This window comes from Sebastes fasciatus, chromosome 18 (assembly GCF_043250625.1).
Source record: "Sebastes fasciatus isolate fSebFas1 chromosome 18, fSebFas1.pri, whole genome shotgun sequence".
Lineage (NCBI taxonomy): Eukaryota > Metazoa > Chordata > Actinopteri > Perciformes > Sebastidae > Sebastes > Sebastes fasciatus.
Window position 1 is genome coordinate 500,001 of NC_133812.1, and position 22,325 is coordinate 522,325.

General features: G+C 43.4%; 2 protein-coding genes and 1 long non-coding RNA gene across 6 annotated transcripts in view; 2 read left to right on the plus strand and 1 right to left on the minus strand.

Moving 5' to 3' along the window:
- The window catches only part of LOC141756031 (gamma-aminobutyric acid receptor subunit rho-2-like), a 150,357-nt gene that overhangs the window by 87,603 nt on the left and 40,429 nt on the right, over positions 1 to 22,325 (plus strand). The window lies entirely within an intron of this gene.
- Positions 1 to 22,325, plus strand: part of ankrd6b (ankyrin repeat domain 6b) — a 76,620-nt gene that overhangs the window by 35,328 nt on the left and 18,967 nt on the right. For all 3 annotated transcript variants that reach the window (XM_074615457.1, XM_074615455.1, XM_074615456.1), the window contains exons 3-10: positions 4,658 to 4,756; positions 9,632 to 9,730; positions 10,397 to 10,495; positions 15,234 to 15,332; positions 17,346 to 17,444; positions 17,792 to 17,890; positions 20,006 to 20,083; positions 20,410 to 20,514. In XM_074615457.1, coding sequence (XP_074471558.1) covers positions 4,658 to 4,756; positions 9,632 to 9,730; positions 10,397 to 10,495; positions 15,234 to 15,332; positions 17,346 to 17,444; positions 17,792 to 17,890; positions 20,006 to 20,083; positions 20,410 to 20,514 — 777 coding nt within the window. The remainder of the gene's footprint in view (positions 1 to 4,657; positions 4,757 to 9,631; positions 9,731 to 10,396; positions 10,496 to 15,233; positions 15,333 to 17,345; positions 17,445 to 17,791; positions 17,891 to 20,005; positions 20,084 to 20,409; positions 20,515 to 22,325) is intronic.
- Positions 2,254 to 4,141, minus strand: LOC141756058 (uncharacterized). The gene is made up of 2 exons (XR_012591390.1): positions 3,546 to 4,141; positions 2,254 to 3,196 (listed from the first exon to the last, which is right to left on the minus strand). It is a non-coding gene; the product is annotated as an uncharacterized LOC141756058 (long non-coding RNA).

Genomic DNA, 22,325 nt, shown 5'->3' on the forward strand with positions numbered 1-22,325 from the left:
TAGTACCTTCTGGAAATTGTTATGGTACCTTATGGAAATATCTACTCTGTTGAACTCAACATTTTTTGTATCTCGTAATGGAAATGTATTTATTAATATTGTAATATTTATATCCACTTTCTACTGCCTATTATTGTTGACTTTTGTATTGGTGTGCGGTGTGTGTGATTCTTTGCTAATCAGAAGCAGATGATTTAAGGCACACCTGATGGCAATCCGGTCCAAAGTTAATCTGATGAAGCAACTTGCAAAACGTGTTGTTTGCTCATTCTGGTTTTTAAATGTAATTTCTCAATAAAGTACAGTCTATACCAGTATCCTGGTGTGTGATAGATAAACCTTTATTGATCCTCAGCAGGAAAATTCTGTTTTTACAGCAGCACAAAGACAGCAATAGGTACAGGGAAACAGAAAGTCAAACAATTCTATAATAAGAGGTATATAAAACTGTACGAGAGCATTTGGAGACAAATATTACACGGTAAAGTGACACCCACCATACTGAAAAAGCAACCCACAAAGCTACAAACGGACCCTCAGTCAGTGTGGAGACAACAGAGGCCGCCTGCTGGCCTGAGACATGCTGTGTACCTGAGCTGGGCCGGTGGCTTCCCTCCAAGCCAGGCCCAGTGTAACTCAATCCGAGGACCACATAAATACAGAGCAGAGCCGAGCCGAGCCGAGCCACACCCAAACAAAGCACGAACCTCCAAACGCCCAGATAATACCTGGGGTGTAATGCGGCTTGCGCTGCTGTGTGGGAATACACATTTGATCTGTAATTAAACAGTATTACTCAGTAAAATGAGAGATTAACAGAGATCACCTGGATCTGGTGTTTGAAGTTTGAGTGGTTTACCTACATGCTGACATCCTGCTCTGTTATTCTTCTTAATGCAGTCATTATGTTGGATGTACTGTTCAGGATGTCAGGATGTGACACAATCCTCCCAGCCCGGCTGTACTCTATAAATAAATTTATATATATAGCTCCAGTATTCTGAAGCATCTTTAATGTTGGATACAATGACTGATTCAGAGGGATTAATCATGGTGTGCATGAAGCCGTGAGGATTGATTGTGATGCACATATGACACATAATCTTTGGAAGCCTCCTGTTGGCTGATCCGGTGCTTGAGGGAGGATATTTGGTTAGAAAGGATTAGGGCTGCAACAAATGGTTATTGTCATTATTGAATAATTTGCAGATTATTTTCTTGATTAATCGATTAATCACTTTGACTATAAAATGTCATAAAATAATGAAAAATGCACCCTATAAGTATACAGTACCCCGCGACAACATAGTCGGGGATATACAGCGCTCCGCGTGTCCGTCCGTCTGTTCGTGTGTCACACTTTCGTTTCCGGAGCAGAACTCTGAAACTATTTAATTTGGGAACTTCAAATTTGGTATGAGTGTTGATAGTGTGGTCTAGTTGTGCCTTTTGGGGATTAGAAGTCCAGGGTCCCCAACATTTTTGAAATGTTGGGGACCCTGTACTTGAGAAAGGCGAGCTAATAACAAGCTACATCGTGCTCAATAGACTAATTCCATTAGTTCCTAAAGGGAAAAATCTTTTGGCCAAGCGTTGGGCGGGGGGGTCGAGGGGGGATGTGAGCCATGTTGACTTTTGCCTTGTTTCCAGAGTCCAACGTGACATCTTCAAATATCTTGTCCAACATTCAGTTTATGCTGATATAAAACAGAGCAGCAAATCTTAGATTGGAGCAGCTGGACACATGTTTGGCATTTATGCTTGAAAAACAATTGAAACAATTAATCAACCATCAAAGTATGCAAGTATAATTTTCTTTTGATCAACTAATTGTGTCAGCTCAAGACATAATTGTAGTCCTTATTTTACAACACTTCGGAGTCGCTGCAGTCTGCACTTTAAAAATCACACTTCATTCAGAATTTGTTTTTCTGTCAATTTTTGGACCATTCTTAAAATAATTTTTTTTTTAAGTTTTATTCATACTGGCCCTGGTTTTGAGATATGTCTTTAACATTTCTGCATCCACCCCAATGCAGTGGAGATGAATGGCATTTTGTTTGTGGTGCTCATAGTATTGAAATAACATTTATACAACAGCAACAGGCCTTCTATATCCAGTTACTCCAGATAATCCACAGATTTTGCTGATAGCAGTTTTTAAAGGAAATATTTATTGGGTAGAAAATACATGTTGCTGATTGCATTTTCTTTACTTTTTCAATTCGGTCCTCACCAATGAAATTCCAATCATTAGGGCCCGAGCACGAAAGTGCCAGGACCCAACGGTGTCCTGGCACGAAGTGCAAGGAACCTATTGTTTTTGTCAGTATTATTCTTTTTCCGCTGCGAGAACGCGTCTTTGACGACCTTAGCCATCCCCAAAACTCACGAAAAGTGGAGTATGCGTCAGAACTGGTGGGAAATTCAATGTTCTGGAGTGACTGGGCTCGGGTGTCTCCAGGGGGCTCCATAGCGCCCCCTAACGTACGCAGTTTTTCAGAGAAAGTTTCTTCGATCTTCACAAAATTCAAGTATGTCATTGCTCACGCCCTCATACCTGGATTAAATGATTTTGAGATTTTTTCGGCCAACAGGAAGTCAGCCATGTTGGACTTCCTGCGTGATTTTAGAATTTACGAACGCATATTTGAAGACTTTCGGATGCACAAAAATTTATGAAACTTTACACGCACATCCAAACCAGTAATTACTTTATTTTAGTGGTGAAATTTTGCTTGGGCGTGGCATGTTGGCTCTCTAGCGCCCCCTTATGTCTTTTAGATTTTGAACATACCTTGAGGTACTCGAAAACTCATGAAATTTGGCAAAATGATAGACACCTGTGAACTTTATGTAACTGTATAGCCATTAGGCTCAGTGTGTTTTGCCGGCTCTATAGCGCCCCCTAACGCGTTGAAATTTTAACTTTGTCAAAGTTGATCCGATATTCATGAAATTTGGTATGCATATCCCACTCATCATTTGAAACATTATTCCTCATTGGGTTTCATTAGCTCCGCCCACCCAGAAGTCGGCCATATTGGATTTCATGTCACTTTTAGCGTTTTATAGGCCGCGTACTTTAACGAACTCCTCCTACAGATTTGATAAGATCGATTTGAAATTTGGTCAGGACCATCTTAAGACCTTGAGGATGAAAAGTTATTAAAATCGTGAGTTTTCACTTAACGACCTGACCGTGGCGTGGCAGCCATTTTGAGCCATTCGCCATGAAATGGAAAAATTGATATCCGCGCTCTGGTTTCACCTACAAGTACAAAATTTGGTAGACAGATGTAAGATGTGGAGAGAAACAAAAAAGCCTCTTGGAGGTATGCCCAAAACTCAACAGGAAGTCAGCCATATTGAATTTTATGTGCGATTTTGCCCATTTTTCGCCCATTTCTGGGGGGTTTTGTAGGCCGCGTACTTTAACAAACTCCTCCTACAGATTTGATCAGATTGAGTTGAAATTTGTTCAGGACCATCTTAAGACCTTGAGGATGAAAAGTTATCAAAATGGTGAGTGTTCACTTAACGACCTGACCGTGGCGTGGCGGCCATTTTGAGCCATTCGCCATGAAACAGGCAGTTATTGTAACTCAACTGTACATAGTCCGATCTGCCCCAAATCTCTCAGGTATGATGGTGGTCCAGTACTGATGACATGTATATGAAAAAATATACTCATAGCCCCGCCCCAAGACGTTAGCCCCGCCCCCTTTCATATCTCATGAACCGTTTATAGTAGAGTCTTGTGGGAGGTGTCATATCACTCAGCAGAGAGTGCCTGTTTCATTGGTGAAGGTTATGCCCGCCCCCTACACATTAGCCCCGCCCCCTTTCATAACTCATGATCCGTTTGTCGTAGAGTCTTGTGGGAGGTGTTATATCACTCAGCAGAGAGTGCCTGTTAAGTTGGTGTTGTTATCCCCGCCCCCTACACATTAGCCACGCCCCCCTTCATAACTCGTGAACCGCTTGTCGTAGAGCCTTGCGGCAGACGTCATGGCGCTCGTCAGAGTTTCGGTTTCTAGGTGCCCGGCCGCGTCGGTCGGCGTCCCGCCAGCAACCCCGACCCGCGAGGAGGGGCGAGGGCCCGTTCATCGCTGCTCGCAGCTTTAATTTCTCTTGTATTGGGATGGGAGCTAAATAAAACTGAAACCATCTGCATGGCTAGATACCGCCAGAGGTAAGTCAAAATGTTGTTTCTTTATTTTTTTGGTCTGTGAACTGATCCTTTAAACCTCCCCAAAGTGAAGTAACCTTGTGCTTCAGTGCCCACCCACAGATCCTTATATTGGCAGGATGCAGAGTTTATCCTCTACTCGGCTAACGTGAACAGCTGTGCAGATTGTGCATTATTCTCTTAAAGCATGGATTAAGCATGTGTTTGTTTTTCGGTTGACTCATTACTGAGATGGATTGTACTCTGTAGCAGACTGTCTTCCGGCGTGTCACCAGCTATGACCACCATTACTTCCTCTGCAGCGATATCTGACTCATTGGATTGTGATTCTGAGTGTGGGACAGCAGAGGTGTCGTTTTTTTTTACTTGACTCGGTCTGCTCCTGCCGAGAGTTTGTGTGCTCATGTTGTGTGCACTCTGGTATTTTGTTCACTGGGCTGAGCTGTGTGTGTTTTGTGTCCACAGTATGGCCGAAGCCCCCTGCACTTGGCTGCCTACAAAGGCCACATCGAGGTTGTGCGTATCCTGCTCAAAGCTGGCTGCGACCTGGACATCCAAGACGACGTGAGTAGATTCATCTGTCTGTCAGCTGCCATGTTTTCCACTTCTCATCCACTTCCAGCTCCCGCACTGCAGTCCTGATGTGGTGGTTACCAGTGGATTGACTATCTTTTTGCTTTCAGTTCTGTTTTATTGGAATAGTTTTTTAGACATTGGACTTTTTTTCAACACAAAGATAACTGTAGTCTAATGACCTCCAGTGGCCTTGAATGGGACCCGTTGGACTGCCCACTTGTGGGTTTGCCCTCAGGATGCAAGTCCCCCTTTCCCACAGATAGTGATAACCCAGACCTCTGGCATTGCCAAATTCACTCTCTGTGGTCAATGAGCTCTGCAACAGGCTGCAGTACATCCTCCAGGACTGGAGGGAGCAGGAGGTGCAGACTAAGGCAGGAGGAGGAGGAGGAGGAGGAGTAGGAGGAGTAAGAGGAGGAGGAGGAGGAGGAGGAGGAGGAGGAGGAGGAGGAGGAGGAGGAGGAGGAGGAGGAGGAGGAGGAGGGGGAGGGGGGCTGGGACAGTGAAGGAGGTTAGCCAAAACTGCTCCTACTGAGCCAGCAGAAATTTGTCCCCCCCATCCTTCCTTCTCTGAACAAACTGCTGGCGGCTGCTGCTGCTGCTGCTGCTGCTGCTGGCTGCTGGCTGCTGGCCGCTGCCGTTTGCCGCTGCTGCTGCTGCTGGCGGCTGCTGCTGCTGCTGCTGCTGCTGGCGACTGCTGCCGCTGCTGGCCGCTGCCGTTTGCCGCTGCTGCTGCTGGCCGCTGCCGTTTGCCGCTGCTGCTGCTGGCGGCTGCCGCTGCTGATGCTGCACTCGGCTTGGCTTGGCTCAGTTCTTATCTAGCTTGTAATGACCCTCTTCTCTCTCCTCTATCTCCTCCTTCTCTCATTGCTCTTTATTCCAGCGCTCTCATGTCAAACCTGTCCTGCTAAGTGTCACTCACCACTAATCTGCTCTGTGTGCAAAATTCCATTTATGTTTTGAGCATAAATGTGAGTTTATGACTGTATGTCACTATTGTCATCTGCTTATACAAACCACTCTGGACTCTAAACAGCAGATAGAGCTATTTGAGCTGTGTGGTTCGTATAACAACAAACTAAACTAACCAATAACCAAACGGTCTCTTTAAAGGAATAGTTCAACTTTCTTGGAAAATACATATGTTTCTGTGTTTCCAAGAGTGAGATTAAAAGATCAAAATAAAGGTCAGATTTGTTAAATACAGAGCTGGAGTCTGGACCTGGTTAGCTTAGCTTAGCTTAGCATAAAGACTGGACGCTGTCTGTCTAAAGTTCAAAAACACACCTCCCAACAGCTCTAAAGCTGGCTGATTAACATGCTGTATCTCTGTTTAACCTGGACACAAACGGCAGTTCAAATGACTTCATGGATTTAGGAGGGAGTGACATGCTGGAACGCAGCAGTCTATCCATCAGCCCAGCACTTCTCTGCGGTGTCTCCAGCTATTGAGTTGATTGACAGTTTTGGTTGTTGAGCACAGGTTTTGATTTTGGTCTCTATGTAGGCACAGCGGTACCAACCCTGGCAACCTCATTGTGATGACATGACTCTGTGATGTTGTTCAAAGTCCCTACACTCAGGTGTTGTTTGCCAAGAAATCCAGCACATGACTTCCTGCTAAACCAAGAATTGTCATTTTCACATTTCTCTTTTGTATGTATTAAAAACCCAGTGTGTGTTAAAGGAATGCAGCTACTTACTAACCCCGTGTTACCCAGAGGTCGCAAGAAATTCTAGTAGTTTAGTATTTAGTTAGTAGTAGTATTAGTATTCGTCAGAAACTACAAACCATAAGGAATCCATTGGTAACAACCATGTCATGCTAGCTTGTCAGGAAGGAGATAATAGCGTTCCAAAGTTGGGCTACATTTTAGCGAGGAAAAACAAAAGTTACGAATGTAACTACAGTTCTATGAATCTTGGATGACCCCCAGAGGCAGTGAGTACATGTATTTCTGAACTTTAGAAAGAGCCAAGCTAGATTTTTCCCCTGCTTCCAGTCTTAATGCTAAGCTAAGTTAACCAGGTCCGGACTCCAGCGTGGTACTTCACACAGACATGCCATTAAAGGGACGGCTTGTAACTTCTTACACTTACACTCTTATAAATCAATCCGGGTCGGTATCCCATGAGTACTTGCGTGTGTCTACGCTGTTCAGTCTCAGACTCCAACACAAACTACAGTGAAGCACCAAAACCTCTTGGTTGTATCTAGTGAAGCCCGTCTGTTAAACAGTGTTTACTCTTCCTGCTCCAGCCAGAGGACACAGGGGAGACCATGCTGTACTCTGCTCCTCTGCCTGCCTTCAGTCACACACCGCGCTCATTCTCACTCGCTCTCTCACTCCACCTCACACGTGCATGCTGCTCACTCCACACTGCAGAAGAGTTAGTTTAGCTCTGAGAATATCTAGTGAATGTTCAGTGGACGTTTGTGCAGTAATAACTGCAGCAGCTCCTTCCTGCTGCTGAGTGAATAGACGGCGCTCCGGAGCGAGTAACGTTATCGTCTCCGACCAAAACTCCGGCGTCTCCCCTGTTCCTTTTCCATCCACCTTTTTTATGCACATTTTCAATTTGCGCAGACAAAAACCTGGAGTGGAATGTGTCGAATTTTTTAAAAAAAAGTCGAAATAGGGCAAAAAAAAAACCTGAATGCTCGGTTTAGGTGGAAAGGTTACAGTGGAGGAAATAAGTATTTGATCCCTTGCTGATTTTGTAAGTTTGCCCACTTACAAAGAAAAGAACGGTCTATAATTTTAATGGTAGGTTTATTTTAACAGTGAGAGACAGAATATAAAAAAAAAAAATCCAGAAAATCACATCATATAAAAGTTATAAATTGATTTGTATTTTATTGTGGGAAATAAGTATTTGATCCCCTAGCAACCAGCAAGAATTCTGGCCCCCACAGACCGGTTAGATTAGTCCTCTCGCTTTAAGAATGTACTCCGAATCTCAACTCGTGACCTGTATAAAAGACAACTGTCTCAACTCATTACCTGTATAAAAGACACCTGTCCACAATCACATTCCAACCTCTCCACCATGGGCAAGAACAAAGGGTGTTCTAAGGTCGTCAGGGACAAGATTGTAGACCTGCACAAGACTGGAATGGGCTATAAGACCATCGGCAAGCAGCTTGGTGAGAAGGAGACAACTTATTCGGAAATGGAAGAAACACAAAATGACCATCAATCGCCCTCAGTCTTGGGCTCCACGCAAGATCTCGTCTCGTGGGGGATCGATGATCGTGAGAAAGGTGAGGAATCAGCCCAGAAATACACGGGAGGAACTTCTTAATGATCGCAAGACAGCTGGGACCACAGTCACCAAGAAAACCATTGGTAACACACTACGCCGTAATGGATTAAAATCCTGCAGCGCCCGCAAGGTCCCCCTGCTCAAGACGGCACATGTACAGGCCCGTCTGTTTGCCAATGAACACCTGAATGATTCAGAGAAGGCTTGGGAGAAGGTGATGTGGTCAGATGAGACCAAAATCGAGCTCTTTGGCATCAACTCAACTCGCCGTGTTTGGAGGCAGAGAAATGCTGACTATAACCCCAAGAACATCATCCCCACCGTCAAGCATGGAGGTGGAAACATTATGATTTGTGGGTGTTTCTCTGCTAGGGGGACAGGACGACTTCACCGCATCGAAGGGAGGATGGATGGGGCCATGTACCATGAAATGTTGGGCGACAACCTCCTTCCCTCAGCCAGGACACTGAAAATGGGACGTGGATGGGTCTTCCAGCACGACAATGACCTAAAACATACGGCCAGGGCAACAAAGGAGTGGCTCAAGAAGAAGCCCAATAAGGTCATGAAGTGGCCTAGCCAGTCTCCGGACCTTAATTCCATAGAAAATCTGTGGAGGGAGCTGAAGCTTCGAGTTGCCAAGTGACAGCCTCGAAACCTTAAGGATTTGGAGATGATCTGCAAAGAGGAGTGGACCAAAATCCCTCCTGAGATGTTCGCAAACCTGGTGACCAACTACAAGAAACGTCTGACCTCTGTGCTTGCCAACGTTTCTCCACCAAGTACTGAGTCATGTGATGCTAGGGGATCAAATACTTATTTCCCACAATAAAATGCAAATCAATTTATAACTTTTATATGATGTGATTTTCTGGATTTTTTTTTTAATATTCTGTCTCTCACTGTTAAAATAAACCTACCATTAAAATTATAGACCGTTCTTTTCTTTGTCAGTGGGCAAACTTACAAAATCGGCAAGGGATCAAATACTTATTTCCTCCACTGTAACTCAGTGAACTCTGCAGTACATTTGGATGGAAACTTCACTACTGATTTACATCTTCTCATCTCACTCTCAGAAAATACGAGCAAGCAAGCAAATAAGTGTATTTCCCAAAATGTTGTACTTGTATTTCATAAATATGTCCAGCAGCTATTAATCTGTGGAAAAGTTCAAGGGTGTATTTCTGTTGAGCAGGCCTACTATTGATCCATTCAAATGCAGTCATTTATCTAAGCTATGCACTGAAACAGAAGACATCCATCCATGTGTTTGTACTACTCAAAGTAAGCAGGAACAAAGCCAAACATCCCCAAAAACTAAACTATTCCTTCAAACTATCTCGTCACCTCTGATTGGTGAGAACTTTTCAACATGTTTTTTTTTTTTTTAATTAATGTCGATTGATTTTAGAAATAATACAATTTTGAATAAGATTTATGACTCAGCAAAAGAACAAAGTAAAGTATAATCTGTGATAGATTTTCACCTGAAGGAATATTTGTTTCTGTGGATGGATGCTGGTTTTCTCCTGTTGCTGATTCTGGTCACACATGTTGTTAGTGAGCGTCCTGTGTCTGTGTGTCTGTTGGCAGGGGGAGCAGACGGCGTTACAGCGCGCCGCTGTGGTGGGAAACAGCGATGTCATCGGCGCTCTCATCCAGGAAGGGTGTGCACTGGACAGACAGGACAAGGTGCAGATCAACACACACACACACACACACACACACACACACACACACACACACACACACACACAGAGGCTGATGGCACATCTATAACAGTCAGATAGGGGGAACAGGGGGAATGTCAAAGCCATCATAATGACTGCATTAAAGCGTCTGATAATCGTAGAGAAACCAGTGAAATCTGCTTAGCCTCATTCCCCCATTAAAAGTAGAGTCACGTCTACTCAGTGTGGAGTGTAGAGTCCCAGTGGAAAGAGGAATGCTGAAATATGGTGCATTAATAGTGTATTTTAGTAGATACTTAATGGTGTACCAGTGGGTGTACAGAAATAATCCAGCCAGTATTACCATGCATGATTTGATAAAGCCCTTTCCCCCATAAATCCTTTACAGCTGGCTTATTATGAATGATCATCTTCATACCACCTCCTAACATCCTGTCATAGATAGACATAGAGCTAAATAATACATACTGTAGGTCTGTAACACGTGGACAATGAATGGAGGAATAACAGACAGTGGTTTGATTAGTTCAAGGTGACTCCATGTAGTATACTGTAAAGTGACCGATTGAATCTCATAAATGTACCAATGCACTTCTTCATGAGTTAGGAAGTCAGGTGCATCAGTCTGGCTGTTGATGATGTGTCTTTTTGTCTTTTGTCCTGTCAGGACGGCAACACAGCTCTCCATGAGGTGTCCTGGCACGGCTTCAGTCAGTCTGTCAAAGTGCTGGTGAAGGCTGGAGCCAACACTCATGCTAAAAACAAGGTGATTCTGCAGTGGACCTCTCAGCTTTCAGCCACCTGCTCTAAACTGTCTTCCTATAATCATTCCTTCAGCAGTGATTCAGTGCTTCCTATACCTCTAAGTGAGATTCACCAGGAATCCACTGTCATTTAAAGCCAGACTATGTCACTTTGGAAAGTAGAAACTACACATTCTTCCTCCTATTAATGAAAATTCATAAGCAATAAAACGCTTCTTTCTCATCCCGGTACGCTCAGCCTTACTTGGTGTGGTGTGACCAGTAGCTCATTGTGCTGATGTTATAACTTCAGATAGATATTGTTGTGTAACTGACATTACTGAGACATTTCACGGACTTGATTGCTGTTTTCTACTTGTGCTACTGTTACGCTACGTTTTAGCATGTCACACATGAACATTTTAAAGTCTGTGTAAAGCAAAAATAAATCTGCATTCTGGGTTTTTCACACAACAGTAAAATATGTTACTAACCACCCAGCCAAATTTGAATGATTAAAAATATCGCCAAGTATAAAAAATGAGCTTTCAAAATCATGGAAAAGTCATCAGTATTCTCTGCTCTGAGACGCTGTGGGCGTGAAACCTGAAACCTGAAACCTGAAACCTGAAACCTGAAACCTGAAACCTTTCTTAATACATCCATGGCTGAACCCACACCCATGAGCGGGGAAGGTGCATTCCCTCAGTAGCGGCGAGCAAAGAGCCCGGCGCCGAATCCCCGTCTGACGGGCGGATTGGGGAAATGTGGCGTACGGAAGACCGCTTGCTCGGTGTCGCTCGGGGGCCTGAGTCGTTCTGATCGAGGCTCAGTCCGTTGATGGTGTGATGCCGGTATGACAGCGTCATCGAGCCATGGTTTCAAAACATTCTGAACACAAAACTGGAGAAAAACAGTTTAACGGTCTAACTCCACAATCCAGTACTACAATGTTCACAGTCTTTTCATGTTTTCAGTCTTTATTTTCCAACATTTATAATGTGTTTAGAATAGGGATGTTCATAATTAACTGTTTAAACGTTAACCGACATTAAGCATTTTAACCGATTAACGCTATCAGTTAAAACGGTTAAAAGAAACGTTAATAATTAATTAAAAAGCTGAGCGGCTCAGAGGAGCGGCTCATCACTTTAAGGAAAAAAGCTGGTCCACCTTAACAGCCCACCTTAAGAGGCGGAGCCGGAGTTTCAGGATACAGGAAGTCGGCTCCGGTCTCTGGCTCTCTTGAGCGGAGTGGAGGGCTGTTTTCGAAACCGCATACTGCATACTACTGAGGAGCGCAGTATGCAGTATACAGTACACACTGTATACTGCGTTCCTCAGTAGTATGCAGTATGTGACAGTTAAAGTGATGTATTTAGCAGTATGCTAGACGAGGCTTAAGCCTTCAAACCAGCTCTTAAAGCACAGGACAAAAAAACTAACTTGTACCACTATTACAATATTATCAAAAAATACAACTTTGATTTTGTTGTTTATGTTGTGCTTGTTTACTTTATAAGATACTGCAGGTTTAAACTATTTATTCTGACAGCTCATAAAGAAGTCCGACAAACAGGATCATCAACGAGGAGAGACGGGAAATATAAAACATTCATCCACAACGTTTACTTTACTCAAACTGCTTTTTCAGTTACAGCAAAAGGACTGATCTCCCTCCAGATATTAGAGAAATGTTAAAAAAGTGTCATGTTGTCTCATCAGGAACCTCTCTGCCCCGTCAGAAGCTGCTCTTTCCCTCTCCTCTTCTCTCTCCTCTTCCTCTCCTCTCATCTTCCCTCGCCACTCTGCTGCTCTGCAGCCGCTCTGTGAGCGTCACTGGCCGGCTCTCCAGCGAGCTACGCCCGCAGGTGATTGTGGAGCTTTTTAACTCGAAAAAAGGCAAATAAACACAGGTTCCTGTTAATTTATAATGGACATCTGTGTTGTGATATTTAAACAAACTATCCGTCAACAAGGAAATCAAAGCCTCTCGTCTACAGACCGGTCTCTAGAGAGCTCCAGCGGTCTCTGAGCGTGACTACCCGGCTTGCTGGCAGCGACCCGGGCAGGCGCTCGCTGGCTGTCACGGTATTCTGTGGAGCTTCTAAACTCCGACAACGGTGGAACAAATGTTCGATTCGCCATCTAACTTCGTAAAACTGCCGATATTAATAATCTACACAGTTGATTTCTCGCCTCAAAAACTTTCAGAAGTGAATTTAGTGTTGAAATGGCTACAGAAAACGTAAAAAAAGAGCAGCTTTTGGCTGCTGTTTTTATACCCGTAGCCTGTGCTGTTCCGGCGCTTTGCATTGTGGGATACAGTAGGCGAGATAGACTGGTCCGATGCATACTGGAGAATTTTTCCAAATCAGTACGTCATCCGGGTATTTCTGGCATACTGGAGATTTTGCTTTTGTTCGCATACTGCATACTACATACTACATTTTGGCCAAATCAGTACGTACTACTAGTATAGTATGCGGTTTCGAAAACAGCCCACGAGTTGTAGTTTAGTAGCATTTATTCACCGACAAATAAAGTGTCCACACACTGCTACACCTACGATCACAGCTAGAATACCACCAACAACCTCACACTCACCACCAACACACACACACGGTCTGTTGGGAACTCACTAAAGTTACTCAGCCTATATGTGGCGGCGGCGAGCACGAAGCCTCCGGCAATGCTAGAGCTGCTAACGTAGCACAAATACACACTATTTGTTGGCCACTCGCTAAAGTTACGCCAGGCAGACACACAGCTGACAACCTGCTAAACTAAACTAAATGTGTGGTGGAGACTTTTACTGGGAAAGTGGCTGCATGTCCGAGACACTACACGCAGCATCATAGCTGCTAAGTTAACGCTCCCGGACGGTGAACTGGAGACTCCCGTCAACCAATATCTGTTGTGCTCCTGCAGCTGGTACACCGCTGCATGCGAGGCACAAATCTTGTCGGTTAACGGTTAATAATCGGTTAACGAGGGTCGCTTATCGGTTAAAGGGACTATTTGTAACTTTCATAAATGCTTGTTAACAGTGACACCTGTGGCCGTTAATTCAACGAAAATCAGCGTCCTGTTGCTGGCGCTTGTGCTCGCTTTACATGGACATGAACGAGCATCGCTCAACACAGTGAGGAGACACACGTCAGCTAAAAGCACAATATCACTCTATATTTCAGCTGCTTGGCAGTAATGTTAGCTGACCAGACGAAGGTCTCTCCATGAATCAATGCTGATCCTAGTGTTGGCTTTTCCTGCCTCAGGCTGAGTTTTGGTCGGAGGCGATAACGTTTCTCTCTGCGGAGCCCCGTCACTTCACAAGACACGGGAAACCTCTGTTGGTCTGGAGGAGCTGCAGCAGTTATTTCTGCACAAACGTCCACTGTACATTCACTAGATATTCTCAGAGCTAAACTAACTCTTCTGCAGTGTGGGGTGAGCGTGCGTTCACGTCTAGAGGTGGAGCGAGCTGAGCGAGAACGCGCGCTGTCTGAGTGAAGGCAAGCAGGCGGAGGAGCAGAGACTTCGGCCACATGCGAGCTTGCATATGTGAGCGCGCATGTGTCCCGACCCGGTACATTTATACGCTTAAAAAGTTACAAACAGTCCCTTTAAGAACATTTTTCAAAATTAGCATCACTAGTCAAGAAACAAATCTCTGCATTTCCTTTACAAGGCCTTTAAGGGGTATTAACTTCCTTCTGAAATGTTCTCCCCTGTAAAGGGTCCCTGGCTGCAAAAAGAGAACTCTGCTTTAAAGGAACTGACTCAGAAAGAATCTTGTCAAATAAATTCAATGTGCTATCTGCCTGCAGTTTCACTTTAAGGCTGCAGTTGTTAAAACTGTCACTATATCCTGACAGTAGTGCCTGAGACAGATAACCTGTGAAATAAATCATCCTCCTAGTGCTCCGAATGGCATTAGCAAGATTTCACCACCCAAAGGAAAACAACCAATCAGAGCCGAGCATTAGACTTAATGCAGCTGTCAATCACTCCGATCAAACAGTCAAACTAGGCAGCGCTGATCAAATATCAATCAACATTCTGTTACTGTAATACCTATTTCTCTCCTCAAATGTTTTCAGAAATTTATTGCAGTGTACTGTTAGCTCCGGTGGCCGATGGGGCCAGTGGGGCGGGTGGCCTGTGCTTGGTGCTTGGTGCTTGGTTTTGGCTCGACTGTTTTCAACATGATGGCCGGTGGCCGGTGGCCGGTGCTTGGTTTTGGCTCGACTGTTTTCAACATGGTGGCCGGTGGCCGGTGGCCGGTGGCCTGTGCTTGGTGCTTGGTGCTTGGTGCTTGGTGCTTGGTGCTTGGTGCTTGGTGCTTGGTTTTGGCTTGACTGTTTACAACATGGTGGCCAGGTCATACCTGTACATATTTGGCTCATAAATACCTCTGTAGACTCACATTAACAAACTATTGTGAATAATACTATGCATTCCTTTACTTCACCTTTCCTCTCATTGTGTGATCTCTTCCCATCTTTTCTCTCTCGACTCTCTCCTTCATGTCTCCCTTATTTTCCATCTCGCTCTCTTCTTGTTCTGTCTTCTTCTCTCTCTCCGTTCACTCACATATCTCCAGCTTGCTGTAGTAGCACAATTGTCAGATGAAGGCTGACAAAGTATCTGAACACAGTGAACCTGAATAAGATTTATTCAAATATATAAATGGTATGTATATGACAGCAAGAAGCAGACCCTGGTGAACACTACTAAATGATGACCCTCTGTTTCCAGGCAGGAAACACACCTCTCCACCTCGCATGTCAGAACGGTCACACTCAGAGCTCCAAGGTTCTGCTCCTGGGAGGCTCCAGGCCCGACAGCAAGAACCATGTAAGTGTCCTGCAGGGCTCCGCTGGCTACAGCTAATGTCAGTCTGTCTCCTGTCAATGTGTTGTTGCTAGAACATTATTGAATAGTGCCGGGGTCCCTGTCTCATAGAACTAGGTATTTCGACATTTCTGTGAAGAAACTGGCCATGTCTGTAAAGGGGAGACTCGTGGGTACCCATAGAACCCATTCATTCATATATCTGGAGGTCAGAGGTCAAGGGACACCTTTGAAAATGGACATGCCAGTTTTTCCTCACCAAGATTTAGTCCAACTTCATGGTAGCATGACTTGGTTGATACCACTGGCTTCCTCAGGTTCTCGTTTCATATCAGGGGTGTGAATCTTTCACTATCTTATGATTTGATTTGATTTTGATTCTTGGAGTCCCAACTCAATTATTATTCATTTTCTATTCAAATGGATTCCTGATTCAGTACAGAAGGGTGCTAATGTCAGGTTCTACTCCAGTCTGCTGTGTGCTAATAAAGGCGTGTGGTAGATTATGGCATGAAAGCAGAGTAAAAATGATGGTCTTTATTTTTTTTCACTGTGTGTAAAGGAGAGATGCAAAAAGAATTGAAATGCCTTCTATTATTATTATTATTATTATTATTATTATTATTATTATTATTATTATTATTAGGACTACTCTTATCGGGTTCTTTTATTGTAATTGTTAAACTTTGAATTTAGATTCTTACGTTCTTTAGCTGTTTGAAGGAGTATTGATGTTACATCCAGTCAGTGAACAGAAGGATTCCTTTTTTTAGATCCTCGTTGTTTTTTCTACTTACTCCGTTATTGTATTTTTCATTGCCTTTTTGTTTCTTTTCCTTCGCTGTTCCTTCATCTAAAATGCTCTTTTTTTAGAACAAACTTGTATCTTGGCTCACATTTACCTGCTTTCTATTATCCAGCAGCTTTGAAATCAGCCTGCTCTCTGCAGTGCCTGAGTGCTGTCTACATGGCACAGTAGTCACTTCATTATGAAACACCGCATGGTACATTTGCACTTCAAACGTAATGCGCAGCCTCATAGGGAAACTGTTGCTACTCAGTACAACACGATGCAGGAGGAGGAGGTTGGTGGTGATCCGTCCTCAGATGCACCCTGAGTGCTGAAGGTGTCTCAGTGAAGAACCTTCAGTATATGATTATGAGTGCTCAGATAAACTGTCATGAAAGGACCAGTGTGGAGGATTTAGTAGCATCTAGCTGTGAGGTTACAGATTGCAACCAACTGAATACCCCTCCGCAAACTCTCTAGGTAAAAGTAGACATAATAGAAAATTAATAGATATCATTTTATATATATAGATAATAATATTTATATGTTTTAAAGCTAGAATGAAGATACTGGTATCATATGAAAGTAGAAAAATCCATGTGATGTGATGAATCCATCAGTACCAACCATGTCATACTAGCCTGTCATGAAGGAGGTTAAATAACGCTCCAAACTTACACTACATTTTGGCGAAGAACAACTGTCATGTCCATTTTCAAAGGGGTCCCTTGACCTCTGACCTCCAGATCAGTGAATGTAAATGGGTTCTTTGGGTACCCACGAGTCTCCCCTTTACAGACATGCCCACTTTATGATAATCACATGCAGTTTGGGGCAAGTCATAGTCAAGTCAGCACACTGACACACTGACAGCTGTTGTTGCCTGTTGGGCTGCAGTTTGCCATGTTATGATTTGAGCATATTGTTTTATGCTAAATGCAGTACCTGTGAGGGTTTCTGGACAATATCTGTCATTGTTTTGTGTTGTTAGTTGATTTCCAATAATAAATATATACATACATTTGCATAAAGCAGCATATTTGTCCACTCTATGTTGATAAGAGTATTAAATACTTGACAGATCTCCCTCTAAGGAACATTTAGAACAGATAAAAAATGTGCGATTAATCGTGATTAAATATTTTAGTTGTTGACAGCCATACAGTATATGTGTATATATGTATATATACACACACACATCACTAATCACTAAATCTGTTTTCCAGGCGGGGGATACGTGTCTGCATGTGGCGGCCCGCTACAACCACGTGGCTGTGATCCGCATCCTGCTGGGAGCCTTTTGCTCCGTGTCAGAGAAGAACCTGGTGAGTTACTGACTGGACACCAGCTACATACCTGTATGGGCTTATTGTACATTACCAGCCACTTTGGCATGGGACTATTGCTCGCTTGTAAAAGTAGCTGGTGTATTTTTTAATTGACATACACTTTTCTGTCCAGAATTTCATTAATTTTTCTATTATACAGTTAAAACGTGTGTAATGTATTTGTTTTGTCATGTTCGTAACTGAGCATGAGTGAGAGCCTCAGGTCTATATACAGTATAAGATGTAAATGTTCAGACAAGCGTCAGATGTCTTGAAAAGTGTGTGCGTGTGCGTGTGCGTGTGCGTGTGCGTGTGCGTGTGCGTGTGCGTGTGTGTGTGTGTAGGCTGGGGACACACCGCTGCACGTGGCTGCTGCTCTGAATCATAAGAAGACGGTACGCCTGCTGCTGGAGGCCGGAGCAGACAGCCACATCTGTAACACTGTGAGTGCCTGCAGCCTCTTCTCTACATTATTATTGCTCAGCAGAAGTGTTTGTGCACTCACTGTGCCTTTCTTCATCTGCAAGTCAGCACACATCTCTGTCACATAAACTATTTGATTTTGTATGACTTTTATGACCATTTGAAAATTTGAAAATCATGACCGAACTACATTCAGAAAAAAACGATTTTAAAAGTTGTCTGCTTGTCGTCTTGTGGACAGACCTGACAAATCATGAATTCAGACTTTTTACAAATCAGCAACATTATGTAGTTATTTTGGCATCCTTTTCATTTGTTTATTGCAATTAAATCACAGCAAAGTCTGGAGTGCGCCCTCCGGGCCATCTAGCAGCTGTTGTCACCAACGCACCATTTTCGTCTCTTTGCTTCTATACTCTTTGCTAACCCTGTGATCGTAAAAACAAGGGAATATATATTCTTTAAGACAAGATGATGGTTACATAAACTATTTGATTTTGTATAACTTTTATGACCATTCAAAAATTTGAAAATCATGACCCATCCAGAACTACATTCAGAAGACAACGATTTTAAAAGTTGTCTGCTTGTCGTCTTGTGGACAGACATGACAAAGCATGAATTCAGACTTTTTACAAATCAGCATTATTATGTGGTTAATTTAGCGTCATTTTGATCTGTTTATTGCAATTAAATCACAGCAAAATCTGGATTCCATCTAGTGGCTGTTGTCAAAAACGCACCAGTTTCGTCTCTTTGCTTCTATACTCTTTGCTAACCCTGCAATCGTGTTACCAATCTGCTCTTGAGAGATTCTTAAAGCAGCACTCTGTCCCTGCCTCATGCCATCTATTCAAAGCTGCTAGGCAACAGAAGCAATTGGTACTGGTACTGGTACTGGTACTGGTACTGGTACTGGTACTGGTACTGGTACTGGTTGGAAGTTATTTGAACTTCAATAGGCAGAAAACCTCTTATTTGATGTTATAAAGGGCACAATCATGTTTATTAACCTGCTCTGATCAAGTCATATCAATGTTTATTTATAAAGCACCAAATCATACCAGAAGTTATGTCATGTAGAGCAGCTCTAGACCTCTAGTACTCTATACAGAGACACAGCATTTCTCCATGAGCATGCAGTGTGATGGGAGCAAAAAATTATCCCTGTAAACCAGAAGAAGAAGTTAAACATTCCCACCACAGGTGTCCACAGGTGTCCACAGGTGTCCACAGGTGTCCACAGGTGTCCACAGGTGTCCACAGGTGTCCACAGGTGTCGGTGTTAAGATTGGTCACAGGTTAAGTGACAGAAAGTCTTGTCTCTTGCAGTTTTACTCTAAACTGAAAAAAAAGTGGTAGTCAAATTAAAGTGTCTCAAAAAGTGGACTGACAGCGGTCCCGTTGCTGATAACGGCTGTAAGAGAGAAAGTGGAATGACCTGGACTGTACAATGTATTTCCACAGCACTAATTCCATCAATAGGACAACAAAGGCGTGGAATACTCACCACTGTTTCCTGTTCATTCACCAATTGATTCAATTGGCTTCCACTTCACTGTTTGTATGTCTCTGCACCAGTGAACGCAATATCTCAGACAAATGTCCACTTGGACTCAATGATGAACTGATTACATTTTGGAGGTCAAAGGTCAAGGTCACTATAACCTCACAAAACTTGTTTTTGGCCATAACTCAAGAGTTCATAAGCTAATTATTACCGTCAATGAATCACAACACTTCCTGCAGATTTTGAAAAGACTATCTGTAAAAGGAGGAAGAATGTCCATTGAGCTGCTCAGAGACTTTTAATGTGAAACACCACGAAGTGTTGAATTAACTGACAAGCTGAGAAAATAGCAACTGGAAATAATGAGTGTTTGAAAAGCGTAAAGAGGAACTGTGAGCAGAGAGTGTGAGTATGACATGGCTCTGTTGTTGTACTGGTGAAATTAAAGCTGACTGGAAATAAAATGAATTCATTGTGAAGATATAAATATGATGGAAGTGTTGCATTAACTGGATTTAGGAATAAAGGCTGCTCCACATCTCTCTGCCATTGTGGTAAACAATAGGCCCAGCCTCTATCTGAGGATTTACAGTAACTCTTCATGTTTTCTCTGTCCTTACTGCAGGCAGGTCAGACAGCTCTGGACCAGGCCAGAGAGCACAACAACCCAGACGTGGCTCTTCTGCTGACCAAAGCCCCCCAGGTAGAACCAGTACCTGGAGCTGTAAACAGTCTCCTACTCAGGGACAGGCCTACACATCTGTGCTCATACTACATACTATTCCAAGACAGCTTCTTACAACAAGATATGCAATTCAATTGAATGCCTTTTCTTTTTTCCTTTGTTGTATTTATTAGGCATTTTTTTGATAGTTAAAAAGTGTGAATAATGAATAACATAATTAGTACCAAACTCCAAGTAAAAATCAGACCTGAAAAATAATTTGCAATTTTTTACCCTCAGGGATTAATAATCTGCTTTCTTATTTTATTTACTACAGCCATTTTGTCTCCTGTGTGTGTGTTCAGGTGCAGAGTTTTGTGCGTGGCAGGAGTGTGAGGAAGAGGAGAGACAAGCTGAAGGCGGAGGGCAGAGCTCAGTCTGTGCCCAGAGATGAGCTGCTGCCCTGCAAGGTAAACCCTGGACTGTTGTCTCTCAAAGCAACTGTAGATGACTGTGTTGTTTAAATAGCAGAAATAAGGGAAAAGAAACGGAAAAGTGTAAGAAAGCAACCCTAAAAACCTCGGGATGACTGGAAGGTGAAGGAATACATGAGACACGAGCAGAATGGAGGAGAATGGAACGGAGGGGCTTAACAAAAGAGATATTTAAAAGACAATTTCAAGTAGTGAAGTACAGAGTGACAAAGTGCTGATCCCTGGAGGAGTTTTCACTGAATCACTTTGAAATCCTCTCCTTGTCCTGCTCACAACTTGCACTGAACTTCCTTGTATTTGTGGGCCTAACTAAAGTGAAATATCCTTCATTCGACTCTCCAGGCTTCTCATACACTGATCCATGATCCATGTTTTCATCATTCTGTTTTCTACTAATAAGAAGTAATTTCTTTTGGAGTGGTGCTGTTTTGTAAAAAGGGTAAAAAAAAAACTCCGGGTTATCCTTTAATTGACCTTAAAGTAAAGTAAGTAGAAACAGAGATTTGTTTCTAAACACATGATACATAGCTAGCGTTAGCAGGGCAGCTAGCAAGCTAATAATTACGTTACATGGATTTAGGTCAATCATATGTTACTGATGTTACTAAAATAACTCTATACTGTAAAAATCAATATTATAACCAGCGAAATAATAGAATCTACATCCTCTTGCATACTTACCTCATCACTTGACATTGTTCACAAAAGGGTAGCTTTATCCATTGTTTATCTGAGATGCTGGTCCTCTAGTGCAACGTCTAGGGGTTCTGAATGTTGTGTGTCAGAATCAGAATCAGAATCAGAATCAGAATCGTGATTATTGCCAGGTGTAAGAGGTATACACTAGGAATTTGCTTTGGTTTTGTTGGTGCAAATAAGCAGTATAATAACAAAAGAATAGATAAAAACGTTAGAATTAAATAGGAATAAACTGGCCATAAACTGGCCACACACACACACACACACACACACAAGGCCAGTTGTGTGTGTGTGTGTGTGTGTGTGTGTGTGTGTGTGTGTGTGTGTGTGTGTGTGTGTGTGTGTGTGTGTGTGTGTGTGTGTGTGTGTGTGTGTGTGTGTGTGTGTGTGTGTGTGTGTGTGTGTGTGTGTGTGTGTGTGTGTGTGTGTGTGTGTGTGTGTGTGTGTGTGTGTGAGGGAGAGACAGTCACAGTGGGGCAGAGGGGCTGTTGGAGAGCCCCACTGCTAAAAACTGTTTTTGTGGCGTGAGTATTTGGTCCTGATGGACCTTAACCTCCTGCCGGATGGGAGAGTCTGGAATAGATGGTGTCCAGGATGGGAGGGGTCGGCCACAATCTTTCCTGCCCTCCTCAAGGTCCTTGAAGTGTACAGCTCCTGGAGGGAGGGAAGGTTGCAGCCGATCGCCTTCTCTGCAGCATGAATGACCCACTGCGGTGGTGCAGTGGTTAGCACTGGCGCCTCACAGCTAGAGGGTTGCAGGTTCGAATCTGGCTTGGGACCCTTCTGTGTGGAGTTTGCATGTTCTCCCCGTGTTAGCGTGGGTTTTCTCCGGGTACTCCGGTTTCCTCCCACAGTTCAAAGACATGCAGGTTAGGTTAATTGTGGACTATAAATTGCCCGTAGGTGTGAATGTGAGCGTGAATGGTTTGTCTGTCTCTATGTGTCAGCCCTGCGATGGACTGGCGACCTGTCCAGGGTGTACCCTGCCTTCGCCCAATGTCGGCTGGGATCGGCTCCAGCCCCCCCCCCGCGATGGATGGATGGATTCTCTGCGAGTAAATTTGACAGCCATCTTGAAAAATGGCCAC